Source organism: Rhea americana, unplaced genomic scaffold (assembly GCF_003343005.1).
Source record: "Rhea americana isolate MKP2758 unplaced genomic scaffold, rheAme1 scaffold_81, whole genome shotgun sequence".
Lineage (NCBI taxonomy): Eukaryota > Metazoa > Chordata > Aves > Rheiformes > Rheidae > Rhea > Rhea americana.
The window spans coordinates 3,148,153-3,168,577 of record NW_028186990.1 but is presented as its reverse complement, the minus strand read 5'-3'; the positions used below and the strand labels follow the sequence as shown (position 1 = coordinate 3,168,577).

Here is a 20,425-nt window from a genome sequence, read left to right as displayed (position 1 = left end):
TGTTTTCAATTAAAAGGTATATTCTGACTAATTATATGACTGAAGGAATATGAATCATCTAAAATGTGTTCTGTTCTCTGAACTGAGATTTTTGTTTGCAAGGAGTGCTGGTTGCGATGAATTAGGCTACAGAAGGAATCAAATTTCTGTCAGATTCTGAATCATGTATGTATCTTCCTTTCCAGTTATAATCAATTGACAAGGCAAATCGACAGAAAGCAGACTGCAGAATCTCAGCATCTAGGATATATTTTTTTTTTTTCTTTTAAACATGTACAGTTTTGTATTCTAGTCATATTGATAAGTTGTCAACGTATTTTCTAGGGTGGAAAAATCCCCATAAGGTGGACTGCTCCTGAAGCGATAGCTTACAGGAAGTTCTCTTCAGCAAGTGATGCCTGGAGCTATGGGATTGTGATGTGGGAAGTGATGTCCTATGGTGAAAGACCATACTGGGAGATGTCCAACCAGGATGTAAGTACTACACAGAAGTAATCTATCTGTTTGTTGAAATATTCCTTAAAAATGCTTATCACCCCCTATCCTGCTTTGCCTTCTTGCTAACTTTCTAGATTGGGATCTCAACTTATTTAAATCAGCAGAACTATCAGCTTTGATGGAACAGTTACTTTATGCAAACTGGGGACTTGGCCCTGTATAACTGAAACCTTGACTAGCTTCCTCCTAAGGATTAAAGACATTATAAACAGTCACAGCCAACTTGCCAGATTCTGAGGCTGGATATATGTGACTTTCATCCAAGTCACWGGAATCTCCATCAGATATGCAATTTGATTCAGTTCTCAGTTAAGCCATAAACGAAAACTTGAGGGAACATTGGAACTATCTGGTGATAAATTTGGCCCATTATCTCCATTACAGTTTGACAGAATCCTTCAATGGGCAAACAATGATCAATTTGAAAGGAGTAAAGGTTAAGCTGCCATGAGAAATGTATTTGTAAATTCTTCTTTCTAAAAATTAAATGTGTTCTGCTTTCTTTAAAAAAAACTACCTATGGGCTTAACTACAGTGCAGGACAATATAAGCTCATAACGTTATATGTTATTTTCTACTGTCATTTCTTTGCAAAAGTTTCAGTCAAATAGATCTTCCTGTTTAAAACACACATTTGCTTCTAGTGTAATAGAAGGCTTGTCCTAGAAAATGCAGCACTTGAAAGGAGGAGTGCTTTTTTTTTCTAATTTAAATTTCCACTAATTCTGTTATTCAGTGGGCCCCCAGCACAGCTTAAACTGGCATACTCAGTCTTCACACCAACAGTCAATCTCCATGTCAAAATGCAGGACACYAGCCAGCCCATCTTAACCTCTTTCACATAGTTGCGTAAAACACCTCTGCATTGGTTCTGAAGAGCTGACATGACTTTTCCCAGATGGCTGTTTTTATATCATTGCTAAGTTATTCAGCTRTTCARATCTGGTTGCTTGTTAAGGCTGATCAGTCATTTGGAGATAAGGATCTGAGAGATTTTCATTAAAGAAGTAATTTCAGAGTGCTCCAACATATCTCCTCCTACTCTTTGGAATAAGACTGCCTCCGTACTTCATTTTCCCCTGACAATACCTCCCATCTCCATCCCCTCTCCACCAGCTGTGCTCCCTAAGTAACATTGAGTAGGATACAGTACATGCTGTGTCTGGTTTTGAGCTACACTTCTATTGATGGACCAGTCAGTGRTTGCTGGTTGGCCATCTCAAGAGAACAAGTAACTACTGAGCTGAGGTAGAGGCTTTTCCTCAGTGGAGAAATTAATTCGGTAYTATCTGAACTGGAAACACATCATTGATCTGTTGTGAGATAAGCATGTATGCATGGTAGCCTCAGTTCTGTGTTTTACCAATAGCAATCTGTTGGCATTTGGGATGCCCTAGGGTAACTAAGATTGCCACATGGGGCTGACACAGCACCTGCAGGAGCCCGTTTGGAGCATTAGCTGAAAGCCAGGCAGGATACCTTACAGAATCTAAGATTAGACACCTGTACTTAGACAACTGAATTCAGTCCATTTTGTCCCTGGGGCACAATGTGCAATCACCAGTGTATAGATTTTTCAAACGTCTCTATTTCACACAGCCAAGTATATCACCAAACAACTTGCCTAGCTGCTGATTTTCACATWACTTGTTTAATTTGATTGAAGTGGGCCAATGGGTTCAAAGTTATTAGAGGAAGATGAACAGATAGACTCAACCCAGCAAGATGAGTACTCCAGCTATTTCCTTGCCTGAACTGAGAGCCACTTGTCAGCTTCTGAAACACCGTAGCTTACAAACAGTGTTTTAAGACAATCGTCTTTTTTTCCTTAAAATACRACATGCTTAGATGTATTGTTTTAGGAGCTGATTGCTGAGGCATTTGGACATCACTGCTGCATACATAGCCTTGCAGTAGCAGAGGGTGCTCTTCTTGAGCTCACCTTCCCTTCAGAAGCCAGGCTAAGGCATCCATGGCAATAGCAGCCTATTCATCATGTCTACACTAACTACTCTGCACTGCAAGGAATGCAGTTTGTATCAAGTTGTATTTCTTGCCTCAGACTACCTGCCTTCCCAAACTAGTAGGTGCAATGGTTGGTTGGACTGTGACCCTTCTTTTAGGGGAGATTCAGGAGAGCACGAAACTGGGAAAAAGGCAGTAGCACCTCAACGGTAATAAGTAAAATGTACATGTGCAGCTCTACAAAGGAGGATTRCTGGGCTGCTCCCCTTCCCTTCCACCCCAGTCAGCGCTAGGCCTAGTTTTAGTTAGAGATAAGCAAAGCCCAAGAAGCCAGAGGTGCCTCTGAAGAAAGTTTCCCAGGCCATATTGCCTGGTTTCTGTATAGTGCCTGGCTGCCCTAGTGCCAGTGCTTCCAGCTGCAGTGGCACCTCTCTGTAACTCAGCCTCTGCCCCTCATTTTGCCACTCTGCTTGTCTAGCCCCAGGTGATGGGCAGCTAGTCATGACTGCAGCTTGAGGAGGTGCAGGGAAGAGGAGTTGCCTGCTGCATCGTTGTGTATTCCTCACTGCCACGTAATCTTGCACTAGAACATGGAGGCAGATTTCAGTGTCTGCTGCCGTTGTGAGTGATTTCAGCTGGTGCTGCATTCACTCTTTCGGAGGAACTCAACTGCTGTTGTATCTTTTGCTTTTCCTGTCATCGTAAAACTTCTCTTCACACSAACTCCACTACCTCGCCCAGCTCTTGACTGCTTCATTGCTACTGCCACTAACCAGGAATGGGAGGAGAGAGAGGTGGAGGGAGAGACTTTCTGTSAAGTCTGTGCAGCTCCACTATTCACTCCTGGGGGAGAGGTTTGAATGGCCTGTAGGACCCTTAGAGAGAYTGCAAGTCGCCAGGTCAGAGTAATGGACGTCACAGAACTGCAGTCTGTCTGTCTTTTCCTTTGGCTGAAGCAGGCTTCAACCTCCCCTTTTCCCCTCTGTCACAACCTAGGATGTATTTGGTTAAGACCATGTCAGCGGTAAGAATTTATAAAGCACCCTCCCAGACTGGGCATATTAAATATTCTGTTACAGCATAAGGATAAAACCATTTAATTATTCCTACGTCCAAAATAGAAGTATCTTTTAACACAGAAGAATGGTGCAGGCCCTATGGATGCTGCTTATGCAAATGATGCTGACTCCTGAGCTCTTTCCTTGYCGTTCCCTGGTGCACAGCACAAAGAGCTCCTCTTCCCCGGAGCCCTACCCACAGGCTTTCAGTTCTAAAATGTTAACAGTGAGTATCTGTGACCTTCTGAATACATTTAGTGACTCGAAATGGCATTGGGAAATTTCAAGTTATTAGACACATTGTAAATCTTACTTAGCTGCATATTCTGACAGATGTTTTAGTACAATAAATTAATGTGAATTAACATGAGCTTATTTTGCAGAAATAATAGTTCCTTCCCAAAGGTAAGTGATACTGTATATATATCAGGGTTAGGAAAGGAGAAGTGCATGCACTGAACAGATTCATAAAAGACGTACTATGCAAACTATTGAAGTCTTGTATATGTACAGTCATAAGTTCTACTGTAGCAAAAGAACTGCCAACATTAACRTTACAAGACTTCAGTTTCTGGGATTTGTGTTCTAATGGTAGTAAAACTCTGCTTTAGTTAGCAACAACATACTTATTTAATTGGGTAGATTTTTTACAGAGTACTAAAAGTTTTCAGATATAAACTCCACAGGTCTTAAATACTTTTTCACATTTCATCTTACACATTACTTTTCTAATTTTCTAATTAAACAACTTTTGGAAATTAGTTCATTAATAGACAATGGCTAAGTAAGTGATGTTTGAGATGAGCCACAGCTGCCAGTTAAAAGTTCATTTATTTTATTTATAAYATACAAGCAAATAATCTACCTATTTCCACCCAAAGGAAGGAAACRGTAAGAGAAGTCAGGTTCAGGGCTGTCTGATGCTGTGCCTGTTTGCTGTATGAACACATCTTCAGTCAGATGAACCATAGGGCTGAACTGACTCTGCAGAGGGTCTCTTTTCTCACTGCTCTCAGAAGCCACGGAGATCGTATTACTGGGAACGAGCCCAGGTAGCAGAGATTCAGAGCCAGTGTGAAGAGAAGTGTTAAACTGATAACCTGCCCAAATAAAAACAGTCTAATTTTCAGAGACAACTGTTCATACCCATCAGATCAATACAGCACCTTTGCAAACTTGGTGTCCTCTATTTCTATTCCTAAACAGGGATTTGGAAGCTGAACTTTAGGCAACTGAGTTTGAAAATGTCTCCCATAAATTTTTTAGCACTGTGAACAGTATAATGTACAGTCTGAAAATGTTACCAACTTTGAGGAATGTTCTTGTTTAAGTAAATAACCATTTTATTATTGTGATAAGTCACTTCAGACCTGTGTTAGTGCTGATTAATGTACTTCTTAGATGTGTGGCAGGCACCAGAGGTGTCCATTAATTAGGGCTGCTGCGCAGTCTGTCATGTCTTATTGCTTAATTAATAAACATTAGCTAAGATATTGAACTTTCCAAGGAAACTACTGTGCTGATGAACAGATTGTGCTAAGAGCCTGGCTTGCTAATGCTCATGTGAGGAAAGGAAGATTTATATGTAGTGCATTTGGTTTGTCGAACAGCTGTGAGTGAAGTCTCCTGGGACACCTGTTAGAGGCCATTGTATAAATTACTGCATGTTGCTGAACTACAGTATTCCAAAAAGAGGGAATATTTAATGGATTGTAATCAATATGCAGGAAAACTACTGTAGCCAACAGAATGAAAGTCCTTAGACTTGTGACAGTTTCTTGTAATAGTAATAATCACTTTCCCCCGTACATTTCTTTCAAACCAAAGGAATCAAAACACTTGGCAGGCACTTGGGGTTGGTGCTGTACCATGGGGCATGAGCAGCTGTCTCCCCATCCTGGTAGATTTTTCAGATGTCAGCAGGACACAGGGACAGTGTCCCTCTGGACTTTCTTCTGGCTCAGTCTTATTAAAATATCTGTCAGTTAACTTCCAAAAGCAAAGTCTATATTACTCTTGATAGTGAAGCTATCAGAAAGATTACAGCTTAAATTTCAAATACCATTTTTGCCAATTTCAAATGATTTCAAAACTAAGGAATGCATAAATGTGATATGGAAGATCATGAAACATTTTTCAGAATTTTTTTATATCATAGTTACTGTTTAATATTAACTCTGTCTTCAACCTTTACAGCTATGACTAATATCAAATAAAAATGCCAGTATGTATTTAACAAGCTCCAGCAGTTAATTTCATGTGTGTACAAAATATATTAAAAGAATGCTCCTCTTAATAAACATAAAGCCTAAGCATTAAAAAATATAGGATTAGTTTTGTTACCTTTAAAAGTACTCCTTTTCCCTTATAGTTTATATTTATACCTGACAAAAAGGTTTACTTAGGAAAATTCACTCTACCCACTTTACTCACCTTAATGCAGACCCACAAGATCTTCTGGTGAGTTTTAAACATACCCATCACTGAAAAAAAAGCTACAGTCTTCTTCTCGGAGTTTGATTGCAGCATAAAATCTTTTAATTTTCAGTCCTTTTCTTATCCATCAAGAGTTTGCCACAAAAACAGAACTAGATAGCAGTATTCAGCTTTTTTGYTGGCAGACTCAGGGCTTTGTATGACAGAAACTAAGCTATAGTAGGGATTCTTTCACGTCRTAATTGACAGGCTACTACTATACCAACACAGAAACACTTCTATTTGCTAGAGCTTTTGCTGTATCCTTTTGCAGATGCAAGCATTTAAACTTGTTTACTATTAATGTGGCACTTCTCCAACCTTAAACCAGCAAGAAAAAAGCATTTAAGAGGTCTTAAAATAGATAATCTTTTTATATATATAATTATAATCATATATTATAAAATATGTAATATATTATATATATTATAAATATATGTAATTATATAATATACAATTATATATTACAAAAAAGTCATACTTTTCCTCTTCTTAGGTATATGGATGTCTAATTCTTGTGTTCAGCGAAAGGTGCTATGCAAGGAGCTAAAGGGGAATGGAGAATAAGGAATTAAAAAGTTCTAATTCTTCCTTTGACACTTGACTCCCATTGCAGTATTAGACAACTCAAATCACATCTTCGCTCTAGTTTCTTAGAGTCTAAAAATAATAATGTTTCCCTCACAGGGATACTAATGAGGCAGTATTTGGAGTTCATTTTTAAAATGTGTTGGTATTAACGAGAAATTATAATTATCCCAGTCACAGCTGGCATTTGTCTTTATACTGAAAAGTTTCTTTTGAATAAGAGAGGAAACAATGCAAAGATATGGTGAAACAGAGTGTGTCAGAGAAAATCTAATGCCTGGGAAAATGTAGTTGCTTTTCCTTTTTTTCCAAATAATGTATTCAGAAAAACCTCATCAGCTCACTATTGTTGTGTCAAGTGGATGGCATATGTCTAATAAAAACGGTGCAGCTTTTCCTTTGCCTTAAAAAAATGCATTTCAGAAATTCATTATTTGCAACAGGTGTCATTAACTGTTAAGACCATGATAGCTGCATTTCTGGGCTGCTAAAGACTGCGGCTTCAGTGACAAGTATCCACTATGCTGTATCCAGCATTATAACAAGTACCTAGGTTTTATGAAGCCACTTCTGACATGGCTGCTGGAGAAACTGGACTTCTGACAGTTTTGGGAACAAAATATCTGTTATGCACATGGGATTGAATGTTACCCCCTCTGAGCCTGTAACAAGAGCAATCTGAGGGCATATCCAGCAGCAGGAGGCAAGGAGTTGGAGGAAATATTTCTCTGGCAGTCTGATGATTTTTTTTCCAAGAGCAGCTATTTTGGCAGCCCAGGTTTTGGACCGCTAAAGTAAATCCCAGGGAGATAAATTAGTAGACAAAGGCAGGTTGAAGGATTATCATATTGACCTATAATTTACCCCGGGCGTCACCTCCATGYGTATGTGTGCTGCCAGTCCCAGCTGTAGGTGTGCAGCCTGTCCACGCTCACAGGTGCACCGAATTCAGAGACCTCTACAGCAAATTAYGCTCGGTTTTGAGTAGCCTGTACTTCCTAGCGCTAATGTGGATGGGTTTGAAACTTACCCTGTATGACCCCAATTCCCTATAGTGTTGCACACACCTGTTTTTCATGTACGGTTGTTCCTGCCAGGGGACAGGAGGGCTGTGCTCTGTAGGCTCAAGTCACCTCCTTTTATGAAATTCAGACACCCGGTTGGGTGTAGTTATAAGATTTCTGTTCCTCTCCCCACCATGCCATCAAAGGGAGCTGAGGCCCTAATGCAGCTTCRTTGCCGGTATTTGCATGATGCCTGCAGCAAAAGCGTTAGGCGTTGTTACACAGAGCCGGCACCATTAAGTCACAATTCAAGAAGAGAACAGGCGTATGTTCCAGGATAATAAGACCGAATATACTGAAGCTACAGCTCGTGCTGTAAAGCATTGATTTGCTGTAAATAGGTTAATGTACCCCCTTCCAGCTGCATTAATACATCTGTGGCATGTACATTCATCTGTGTGAAAATGATAAATGTCTCCTTAGCGCACAGTGGGTATAAATGCAGTGGATATGTTTCTTGTACATGTGCTGTATTATAGTAAATAYTCTGTACAATTATTTTCGCTTTAGAAAACATTGAGCACTGTCTGGATTTTTATGTGGAAGGGATAAGGTTTTTTTTCTGAGCAACCACTTAGTGTCTTTCCATTCTTTTATATACAAGAAAGCATGATAGTGCCATTTCWATCCACATCCCCACTGCTACCACCATTTACTTCAGAATCCAGTAACCATTCCTCGCTCGTTTTTTAAATCTTACGTAGAAGCAATCCAGCTGACTTTTCATGGACCTTACCTGGTTCTGCTCCCTCCTATCATGCAGGGCTGTCTAGGGTCCTTTTCAGGCAATGTTATTTGTTACCAGTGTTACTGAAAACAAGCCTCCTTTCAACTCCCATCAAATGTAATTTTCCATACATATGATTTGTTTATGACATCCATTTTTTTCCAAATCTCATCTGAAGACATGTTTTTTCCACCCTGCCAAAGCTGGCAGTTTTATTCACTGAAAGTGATATGCAGAATAAAACTGCCAACTGGTGAATAGGGTGTGAAGTAACAACTTACTTTTTTTTTTTTAAGTCATAAATAGCCTGGACGTACCTTTTCTGAAAGAGGCTGTGCAAAGTAATGTGCTCTTCTGTTCTGCTGTGTGGGGTACATTGCCTGAACTAATCATATTCCAAAGATCAGCAGACCCAAATTATCACCAAATAAATTTGCCRGACAGTGCACTGCACATTTGCAGTGCCTCACTGTATCATGACATTGCCACATGTTATCATGATGCAAATATGAAGGTATCTCTGTATGTAGTGGCCGATAAAAAATTAGTTTGTGGCTCCGTGACGCCATTCAGTACAATACCAACCTGCAGATGGATGAAAAAGATAGTGATACTTACTCTTTCTTTCTTCTCCTCCTCCTTTCTGGCTTGCTTGAAGAGGATAGCCAGAGAGCCTAAAAGAAGAGCCTGCTGTGTTTCGTATGCCAGCAAATTGCCTCACATACCCTACGCACCGTGGGGCACACTTCTGTGATTGATGCTCTTTGCTCCACCTGAGCCCAGCTGTAGAGCACACCAGTCAAATTCCTGTTAGTCCCAGTTCTCCAAGKGAGGCCCCAGCAATGCATGAAGTGAGGGTATTTGTATCATTAATCATTATCAGTGGTCTGTAATTTCAGCTTTATATTGTCCTTTCTGCATTTGATTCTAATGCCCAATAATCATGTACATTGTATTTCTTCAGGTTATACTGTCTATAGAAGAAGGTTACAGGCTTCCAGCTCCCATGGGCTGCCCAGCTTCTCTTCACCAACTAATGCTTCACTGCTGGCAGAAAGAGAGGAACCACCGTCCAAAATTCAGTGATATTGTCAGCTTCTTAGACAAACTGATCCGCAATCCAAGCACCCTTCATACCCTAGTGGAGGATGTACTTGTGTAAGACTCTTTTCAGTACTTTTTGCTTGCATAGTCCATGATGGCTATCATTAGATGTATTATAGCATTATGTAGGGGTAGGAGAAAAGGGTGAGGGTCTGAGCTTATGAAATTAGGGGGTTTCAAATAATTTTGCACTTTTATTGCTAGTACACTATTACAAAATGACTTTTTCATGAAGCCACGTGGTTGATATTAGGCATTTTTCTTTCTTTTTGTCTGAGTTCTGTCTGTTTACTCTCTGTTGTTAATCTTTGGGAATCTCCTTGTTCAGTTTTTCAGAGCTTCTCCTATGTGTTTGTTTTCTCTCTGTAATTTTCTTCTGCATTCAGCATGCTCTTTGACAGTGCTCAAGCAGTTTCTGAATTTCTTTGGACTAATTTCCTGCAGAACGTACTTGTATCTTAGCTTGCTCAATCTGTGCCTAGCTGCAGAAGATTTATCTGGCTGCAATGGTGACCAAATGAGAGATTATACTGTTACCGTTCCACAACAAATTCTTGATGGTGTTGTCCAAAGCTTTTGAATGCAGCCACAATAGAGGCAGAGCTGGGGTGGAAGACTGTCAATTTTACAGTGACTCAAGGTCCCCCTGGATGTCAGCTGAAATCAGTGAAGCYACAGTTGGCCTCACTGTTGTTGATCAGCTGAAGTTCACCTTAAGGTAAAGGTGTTTTCACGGACACTCCCTGGGCTAATAGAAGAAAACTCAGTGCCTCTAGGCAGGGCTGGCTTTCTTGAAAACCGTAGCAGGTAAAGGGGTGCTCGATACAGGTTTGGAGACAGGCTGAGAGATTGGGCAAAACCTGAGTCTGGTAGATTGCTGTGGGAAAGGTTCAAGGGAGAGGTAAACCTAGAGTTAGGGCTATAGCAAGCTGGCCACCACAACCCCACGTGACTTATGGAATTTAAACATCCCTGCACTAGAGTTAGTGGTCTCACATACATGCATATACATATACATACATACGTGTGTGTGTGTGTGTGTGTGTGTGTGTGTGTGTGTGTGTTATTATATATACACAATATATAAAAATGTTTTTATATGTATATATTATGTATAATAACATATATATATTTACATGTATATGCACATCACTTCTTACTTATACCCAAGTCATTTTATTTAGCACTAGAGTAATATGTTTATATTTACTTCTGTTTTAAAACATTAATTACAATTTAAAGATTCATGCTTGTTCTCCAAAGTTGAGCTTTTATTGAGCTCCCCTGCTTTCACAGGTTTTCTTCCTGCTTGGAAATGCTTGATGCAGATAATTTGGATGGTTATTGAGTTACTGGTATTTTGATTTATGAGGTCAGCAGTTTTTTCTAATGGAATCATAGAATAATTCCAACTGAAAGGGACCTTCGCAGGTCTTTACCCCATGCTTCTCCTTGCAGTGTTTTTCCCTCTGTCATTTTCGTTCTGATAGAGGAATGAACGTCAGTGTGTTTATGTATTCCAAAATGTGTGGCTGCAATTTAGTATGTTGCAGTTCTAGCATGTGTTTCTTCCTACCTTCTGCACAAGCTGCAGTTGGAAAGTTTTTGGAAAGCTACTCAATTTTGGAAAGTTTTTGCTGTGTCAATTTTCATTTGAAATAAATTACATTATTTTTCTGAAGACTATTACAAAACTCTTACAAACAGTTACATGCTTTTTCTGCATTCTGTTCCTACAGTTTCTCCACATAAAATGTACAAAGTCAGTCAATGTTGTTAGGCCTCACCAGCAGGATACATAATAAAAGACTGGAAATATATACCCTCAAATTGGATTCTTTTCCATCTTTCAGTTTCAGTTGCAGTAAGATTAGGGAGAGGAACTGGAACAGAAATGTGACTAAGTTAGCTCCTTCATTTTTGTTCACTACTCTATATGTGAAAGCAAAGGTTCTTTTTGCTTTTTTAGGTTTAGTTCTGTAGCTGGTGTAATCAAAGCGCTCCCATTGCATAATAGAATAAACAGCCACCTGTTTTTCTTTGTAGATAAATGTAAAAATCATCATCTTTCAGTGTATTAATATTTTTTAATTGTATCTACTGTTATCTCAGGTTAAACTTTGTTTTCYCTCTACTTTGCTGCATTATCCTGAAAGAGTAAGATCTGTAAAGGAATTTTCTGTGATACAAAAATACAAACAGAGGGATAGGTCTGTTCCTCAGGTTGTCACTGAGCTGCAGTGCTTTAAAAAATGTATTCTTTAAGAGGCACAGTTTTACARGCTAACATATGATTTATAAGTTTTAGACAGTAGGATAAAAATCAAACTTTGGAGAACTTCAGTTAAGATCTGACCTTTACAGTTCAGGCTCCTCTCTCATTCTTTCTGCCTTTTAATAAAAATAATGTCTATGAGAATAAATCAAGTGTCCTATTTTCTACTTCTTTGGTAACCTTTGCATTTGATTTCTACAGAATGCCAGATTCACCTGGTGAAATTCCAGAATATCCGTTGTTTGTCTCAGTTAGTGATTGGCTGGACTCAATAAAAATGGGTCAGTATAAAAACAACTTTATGGCAGCAGGTTTCACAACTTTGGATATGGTTTCAAGAATGAGTATTGAGTAAGTATATAATCTGTTACTCCTCTAGTGGCTAACCTGGAATTGTTTGGATGCTACAGTTATAAAATTATCATGATATATGGAACAGTGCTTTCATTTACTTTCCTATGTAAGCTAAGAAAACATACAGTTCTTACCAAAGCAGTATAGGAGAAAGCTGTAATTGAGACTCRGAACTTACAGTTTCATTCTGCGACAGTACCATGCACTACCAAGCTGGGGCACTGAGCATTCTTACATGTTTCTTGGGAAATCAGTTTTGATCTGGACTACTGAAATCAGTGGCAAAATAGTTTCTTCGTTTGTTTGAAAAGCATCAAGCTCAAATYATTCCTCACGTGGAAGCTGTTTTATACTTTGTTGCCTTTCTTCAAATTGTCTCCTGTTCCGCTCTCTCATTTTTGAAATGAAAGGACTGTGCACAGTTTTGAAGTGTCTTTCTTCAAAGTATCTCCAATTCCACTCYCATTATTGAAATGAAAATACTGCATATAGTATGTAAGGGTCTGGGCAAACTATAGATTTATATGATAGCATAATGATATTATCTATTTTGCTCCTTATTATCCTCCCGTTAATTCATGAACTCTCATTTTATTCAGGGGCTAGCTATATTAATTCCAATATCCAGCTTCTCACAGGTAATGGTCAGTTAAGATCCAGTAATTTTTATGTGAAGTTAGAATTGGTTTTGTCCCATGTGTGTCACTTTATATTTATCTACACCAAATTTCATCTGCCATTTTATGGCATAGTCACCATGTCATAGTCAATATAGTTCATAAGATCCTTCTAAAACTCTTCACAGCTATCACTTTCCCTTATCCATGAATAACTTCATCTCTCCGTTCACCTGTTTTTCCAGACCATTTACAGATTTGTTGAACAGCACAGATGCCAGCATAGGTCCCTACAGATTTCCATTGRTGACTCCATTGTAAGAATGGGCAATTTACTCCTAAACTCCTGTCTTTTAACCAGTTWTTTATAAATGCATAAACTTTCTTACACTACAGCTCCTTACTTTCTTTACGAATCTTTGATGAAGGATCTTCTCTGAAGCCTTACAGAAATCCAAGTMGGGTATGTCAAATAGATCACCTTTATCCATATGCGTGCTGATTAGCAAACATAGCAGACGAGTAACTGTAAAACAGTAATTTTGTTTGCAGAAGCCACAGTGACTCTTCTCAAATAGATTATATTTATCCAGGTATTTGCTAATTAAATTCATTATTATAGTTTCTACTGTGCCCTGTACTGAACTCAGGCTCACAGGCCTGTAGTTCCCCAGATCTCTACTGAGAACTTTTTATTTCCTAGCACCATATTTTCCACTCCACTATGTCTCAGGCACCAAGGCACTTTAAAGCAAGAGGTTACATATCCCTGTTAATAATTCTGTTATTTCATCCTTGAGCTCCTTTAAAACTCTTGGCTAAGTATAATCTTGTTCTAGAGATGTGTTCCTTTTGGGKTTTTTTTTTAGTTTCTCCCATAACCTCTCCTGCTGTCACTTCAATTTCAGACATTCAAAAAGYTCACCGTAAAGGTTCTAGCATGGGAGTCACCTCTTCAGCAGTGAATACCAACTCAAATAATTGCTTTAGTCTCCCTGCAGTGGCCAGTCTTTCAGTGTTCTTTCAYACCCTATCATCAATAGGCTCTACAGATACTCTGGCAGGCTCCTTGCAACCAATGAGTTTGCCAGAAGTTTTCTTATCGGTTTTATTTTTAGGTGCCTTTTGCTGGTTGAGTTAGTAACCTTCCTCAAGGTTTTTCTTTCTTTCTTTTTTTTTTCTTTTCTTTTCTTTCTTTCTCTCTCTCTCTGCTTTTACAGGTAATCTGCCTAAGTTCATCATCCTCTCCTTTTTCTTCTTTTAGACACCACTTCAGCTTTTTGAAAGATTCCTTCTTTCTCTTCAGGCACGTTGGCTTCTCTTTAAGTTTTATCCAGCCTTTCTTGAAAGGTGGTATGCATTGGTCCTGCATTTCTAACACTGCCCCACCTGCAAGGGTTTATTCTCTTAGCTGCCTCTTTTAGCTTCTCTTTAACAGTCTTTTGCATAGTCCCTGCTGATCTTAAGTGTTGTGTATAATCCCTCTTATGGATGTTAAGCCTAAATACATAATAGTTGCTGCTATTCAGTGGCTCTTCATCTGCGGGATAGTCTGCAGGTATCTTGAACTGCAAATCCTGTACCATAAGGGTCACACTTGATCTTGTGGGCTCCTTAACTAGCTATATCATAAAACAATTTCGGAGGGTATCTAAACATGGCTATGTTATGTCCCAGTGCAGGGCTTGCACAATTGACAGAGCATAACTGAAATTTCCTGCCCTTGCTGCCTCTCTGATCTTTCTCAGTATATTGTAGTTGGTGATATTTAGAGAACAACTGAACTAGTGGACTGTGCTGGATGCTGAGGGCTATTGACTTTCTTCTTGACAGCGTCATGCTCTGTGGATGTGCTGCCCACACTGTGGTGCAGGGCTAGCTCAGATGAAGGTGAACTGGGAGGGAAATCTGGGTCAAGTGGGTAGACTCACTGTTGTGCTGATCTTTAAACAATCTCTCATCACCATTCCCCAAATTATCAAAAGCATTATCTCAGGTATTCCTGTCTCAGGACTGCAAGAATGAGTGTATGAGCTCTGTTCGCCTGCATGTATGAGTGGGAAAAAATAATGTTACTACTACATTACTAAAAATTGGCTATTAGAGCTCACTTAGGTTCTTATTTAGGGTTTGGAAGAACTACTTCACTATTAATACCACAGCAGATGGCAATACTCTAGCTACAAATTTTTTTTTCTTAAATGGCTGTCTTTAAAAATGCAGAATTGGCAAATGCAGAAAATGTGAACATTTGCAGCATTCTTACGTATTCCATTCAAGAAAGTAAACTGTCCTAAAGTGGAGCAAATCATTATGTATTTATAATCTTTTTTTGTGCAAGAGGCTTTGCTATACTTGCATCCATGATGAAACTTTTTATCTTACAGTGACATTAGAAGAATTGGAGTTGTACTCATTGGACACCAGAGACGAATAGTGAGCAGTTTACAGACTTTGCGGTTACACATGATGCACATACAGGAGAAAGGATTTCATGTATGAAAGTACTAGAATCAACTGTGTTTTGTGCCTCAGCATTTCTAAAATGGAAAATATTCTCATTCTTCCCTTCTGCTCTTCCCAACTTCAAGAACTGCAGTCTCCTGTTCAGACTATTAAAGTACTTCTATGTTAATGCTTCCAAACTGGAATTTTTAATCACACTGCATAGTTCCTTCTTCAGTTATCTGCCAATAAAATCCTGGCCTACTGCAAGATTCTTGCTACACATTGATGAATAACTCAGCATGGATGTGTAACTTTGTATAACAGCTTTTGGGAAACTTTCATGAACTTACTTGAAAGTAGCAACCTATTTGGCCTGGTGTGGCTTCTTTATCGATGTATTTAGAGTTTGCTGGTAGATCGAAAAGTATTTGACTTCTTTCATGTTCTGTGACCATGTAAATTCCAATATCCAATGTGCAATCAAGGAGAAGTTTGACATAAATATTTATTTCATCTCTTAATTAAATCCAAATGTATGGGTCCTATCGTTACATTACTTTATAATAGTTTAAATGTTGGTGAGCTGGTGCCTCAAAATTTTAGAATTCTTTGCAGAAATGACTGATGATTTCATCTAGCAAATTTGCTTTGTGTGAATTGGGTGCATAGTGAGAAAAAGTTGTTTGACATCATAAGGTCTTTGATTTTGAATTACTTTGGCACTCAATACTTTTTATGCTTTAAATTGTAGATTAAGTTGGAAAATTCATTCATTCTTGGGATTTTTCACCACTCGACCTTCTTTTTATTATTCAGCATTTGCTTCTACTACATGGCAAATTATCCCTGGAAAACTGATTATAATGTTTCTTAGCCATGTATAAAACATGGTTGTCAACTATCCTGTGGCAGCCACATAGACTTCAGAAAGCTTTCTGTTCCAAAAATGCAGGCCTCCGCTACTTAAACTAAGGGTAATCTCCATCAGTGGTAGGAGACCTTAGAGGGCCAGCCATCAGTGGGGTGATATGTTTATTCCCATAGCAGCAGATCGKCCATCTCATCCAACTGAGGGCAGTGCTAATGCTGGAAGTTACACCCTGTGGTATTCAGTTTTACTGTATACAGGCAGAAAAGGAGACATAGGACAGCAGTGTAATCATATGTTGCCTTGAGTCTACTTCTAACTGTTTTTAGAAGTAAAACACAGACTCTGCCAAAATGGAGCTCTGGTTACTACAAGCTAGATCTTCATTTAGTGCAAATATCTAAATGACATCGAAGATAAGTATCTTTAGAACTCTTCAATAGCCATATTTACATGCAAGAAAATGGCTGCAAAGGCCTAACATAGTATTTGTACCTCTGTAAGACTTAAAGCTTTCATGTTTTATTCAGACAACTTACACAGACGTGCTGGGCTACATTTCCAAACTTGTGTATGGGATATGCGCTACTAGGAACCGAGAAAAGAGCGCATGTCTGTGTGCCGTAGAAGCCACGCGCAGATCTACATGCATGTCACATGTAAACTGGTTGCAGATGCTTTTGTTAATTTATACATGGTTTGGAGGACGTTTGTTAAGTTACGTGACATTCCAATATACTTGAGAATTACAGATCTTCAGTTAAAATGTGCATTTGGGCRATTAGTAAAGTATATGTGTATATCAAAATGAATTAACTACTTTATGTAATCATAATGATATTTACTGCTTAATTTACAGCTTACAAATCAAAATGTACTTCCTGACACTGGGAAAAGGCTGTTGTATACCAGTGGCAGAGAAGGAAAAACAGAAAGCAATTCAGAAAAGATTATGCTTCCAACCAGTTCACAGAGTAAGACACGCCAGGCCTGATTCACCCTTGTTACTTTATGTTAGAATAACTTCAGTAATTTTAATGGGATAACAGTAAAGAACTGAGTACCTTTTCCTTTGTCCATTAAAAAAAAAAACAGTTTTAACTGAGGAACAAGTTTTCTAAAGATAAAGAATCACCAGTGCTCTTCAATGCTGATTTGATAAGCATATTTAAAGAAGGGCAGTATCAGTCCTACTCTACCTACAAAGGTAATTTTATCAGCATGAGTACTCCCGTTGAACTCAGTAGGACTGTACAAGCATGTGTATTTTACAGGATCACAGGCCTTTAGTGGGAAAAAAAAAATTTTGTCTGTTACTGTCACTTGGAACATTCTGCCCCAATTCCACAGCTGGATAATTTTTGGTAAGGGTTCTCTTATGAAAAGAAAAYTGTACTTACTTTTGAAGCCTTTTAAAATAATAACATCACAGAGTAATGTAAAAGTTGATTTTCCTTTTTCTATTTTGCCTGCCATTGCTTCCATGGTCAACAATGTGCCATCTGCAGAAGGCCTCTCGCATTTAAATACATTACTGAGGAGGTATGAATCTGTTACTTGTTAAYGGGGTTTCAAAACTACTCGTAATCAATCCAAACCATACATGTGCACTATTTAATTCTCCTTTGCACATTTATTCATTCCTGGTAGCGTGGATGCAAACCTGCATGTTACATGCACACAACCTGGATATGTTTCATGGAAATTAATTTCCAGATATTCACACTACTGAAAATATATTTTCAATAGAACAAATATAATTAATAACAATATTAAAACATTTATTAATCAGATATATTTTTTATATAAAGAAGAGTTTGGGTAACCAGAAAGAGGCGAACAAGAGATTCTTTTGGTGAGGACATTTATTAAAAAAATTGTAAATCCTCTCCAGGATTTTGTGGGTTTATATGGCTTGGGTTTTTTGTTGTTACTGTTGTGCAGTATGACATTTTTATAATTGTTATCTTGATCAAATTTACATTTCCCCTATTTTGGAAACATTTCATTTTCTCTTGCTCAGCTTCCACACCTACTCTTCCATTTTCTTCAGTGCAAACAAAAGTGCCATTGCTAGGGCTTTTTAAATTTTTCTGTTCATTAAAAAAAAAAAAAACAAGCAAACAGGTATTGTTCTTCAAATGTGTGTGTAATTCTGTGCAGGCCACAAGTGTATGTGTGAAATTACAGTAGTTTCCTTTGTTACAGGAGATACTTTTTTCAGGTGAAAATTAGCTGTCTTTAATCATCCCGCAGCTTGCATTGTGCARTTAAGAGTTTAAATTTAACAAATATAAGCAAATCTAGTTGGCTGTTTTTGAAAACCTGGCCCACATTGCATAGTGCTTCATTACTYAAACTACTTGTTAAAAGTTTACAAAATACAGTGTGCATGATATGCAAGCCAAAATATACATTAAAATGGGGGCATAATGAAATAGTTCTAGGAAATAGTTATTTACAAGTAAAATCCCTCTGTAGGCTATTCCTACAGATCTGATTATCTTTCATCTTTCATCCATCATTTTTTGATGTCTTTCATCAAATCCATCCACATGTACAAACCATAAGCACTCTCTCCAAAACATGGTGTAAGTGAGGGCCTTGACTGCTGAGCATGGCCAGGTCATCTCTTGGCCAACAAGTGCACAGTCTMCAGCTGTCCATCCCATGCCAACCACAATGTTTCCGAAGTTGACTGACAGGTAATTCGGATGTCCTTCCAGCAGAGTTGGGGAAGCATCTAACATGGAAACCACAGCAGTCATCCTTACTGAGGTCATGCCCACTTGTCAGTCAGGGCTCTGAGACCTACTGGGAGGAGATCTTTTCACCTAATTTTGGAGGTTTGCATTTGAGCTAGTCATCCGAGGCTCCCTTTGAATCCATGAGGAGAAGCRGGCCCTTGTAGGAGACAAGTCATCTGAAAAATGTAGTTATTTAATATTGGGTGAGATGAATTGTGCCTAAGAAGCACCTATTTCTCTTCCTTCACTCTGAAAAGAGACCAAAATGACTAGCTCAGATCCAGGCACCTGTGTTCAGTCAGATGAATCTCATGCCTGGATTGTATCTAGTCCTTCCCCTGAGCTCCTGAAAATGAGAACTAGTCCATAATGCAGGTGTTAAAATTAAAATAACAGCAGAAGGTTTAGCAGATTTGGCTCATGAGATGTTTTCACATTGGATTTATTGAGAAGCAATAGGRTTTTCATTAGGTGAAAGGAAGGGAATTGAGCTATGTAGTTTAAATTTTTCCTAAATATAAGTTGCCCTTTTCATTTCCCATGTATGTCAGTTCAATGGCTGTTCAATAAAAGCTCAGCCACATGTTCTGCTTTCTTTAAAATATCAACCAAGACTTTTCACTGTAAGACAATCCTTTAACTGCAAATACATTCAACTATAAATTCAGAATAAATTAGTTGCTGTAGATGAAGCGTTCTGCGTCCAAAATTTTATTAGGTATTAGCTGGATTATTCTGATATGCAGCTCATAGATTGTAGTATTTTGATTTTTTGTAATTTAAGACTAATTATTTATCTTTTTTGTAGATATCATGAGCTTAATCCTGGGCCTTATTACATTCTATTTCAATGCAGCTTCATACAGGTCCAAAGATGGATCATAAGTAACATACAGACTCCTTTTATACAGATGCAGTAGAGATTTACTATGTGGAATAGTTTGYATTGTGGAGGTGCTTAGTAAGAGTGTATTTACTAGAGCAATTTCTTTGTTAGAAWGACCCGATGGTCTATTTCAGCAGCCCAGTTAAAGCAGAATAGAATGTACTTTAACTTGCACTGAGGGCCAGTTACTAAACTTCAGCTGGCCCAACTGCAAATGGAAGCATATATTCAGCTGTTTTAGCCRGGCTGATGGAATGGTTCCATGGACCCATTCTGGCAGCTGGGAATTTCTCTTATGAACATACAGTAACTGGACCTGCCCCTTCATGGTCTCAGTATGTCTTAGCATGGTAAGGAAACAGTAATGAATGTGGCTGCAAGACTCTATCAGCCAGAGGACTCGTATCTTTCAGAGTAACAAAAGTAAGAGTCATTATGCAGGGCTATATTCTATTGCATCCTCTAGAAAAATAGTTATATTGGAATATTTTTGACTTATCATAGCACCTATGCATAGTTCACAAACATTGTATCTATTAAATAATTTTCTTCCAGAACACCCTTGTTCACTTACTGATTGCTCTTCTTTAATAAAAGGCAAAGACAATCTTTAAAAAAAAAAACAGACCTTTTTTTTGAGAGCAAGAGAGAGATTTCCTAGGCTGAGCTAACACTTAGTAGTACAGTGATCATGAAATGTCCTGGAGAGACAAACAAATCTCAGTCTTGAAAAGGAAAAAAGTCCCTGAAA

The 20,425-nt window shown here is 38.4% G+C and overlaps 1 protein-coding gene across 3 annotated transcripts in view; it reads left to right on the top strand.

Annotated features, from left to right (window-relative positions):
* EPHA6 (EPH receptor A6) overlaps positions 1 to 18,165 on the top strand; it is a 509,782-nt gene extending 491,617 nt beyond the window's left edge. For all 3 annotated transcript variants that reach the window (XM_085323057.1, XM_085323058.1, XM_085323055.1), the window contains 4 exons: positions 325 to 474; positions 9,340 to 9,533; positions 11,956 to 12,105; positions 15,113 to 18,165. In XM_085323057.1, coding sequence (XP_085179183.1) covers positions 325 to 474; positions 9,340 to 9,533; positions 11,956 to 12,105; positions 15,113 to 15,227 — 609 coding nt within the window. In that variant the 3' untranslated portion in view covers positions 15,228 to 18,165. The remainder of the gene's footprint in view (positions 1 to 324; positions 475 to 9,339; positions 9,534 to 11,955; positions 12,106 to 15,112) is intronic.
* Positions 18,166 to 20,425: the final 2,260 nt, after the last annotated feature.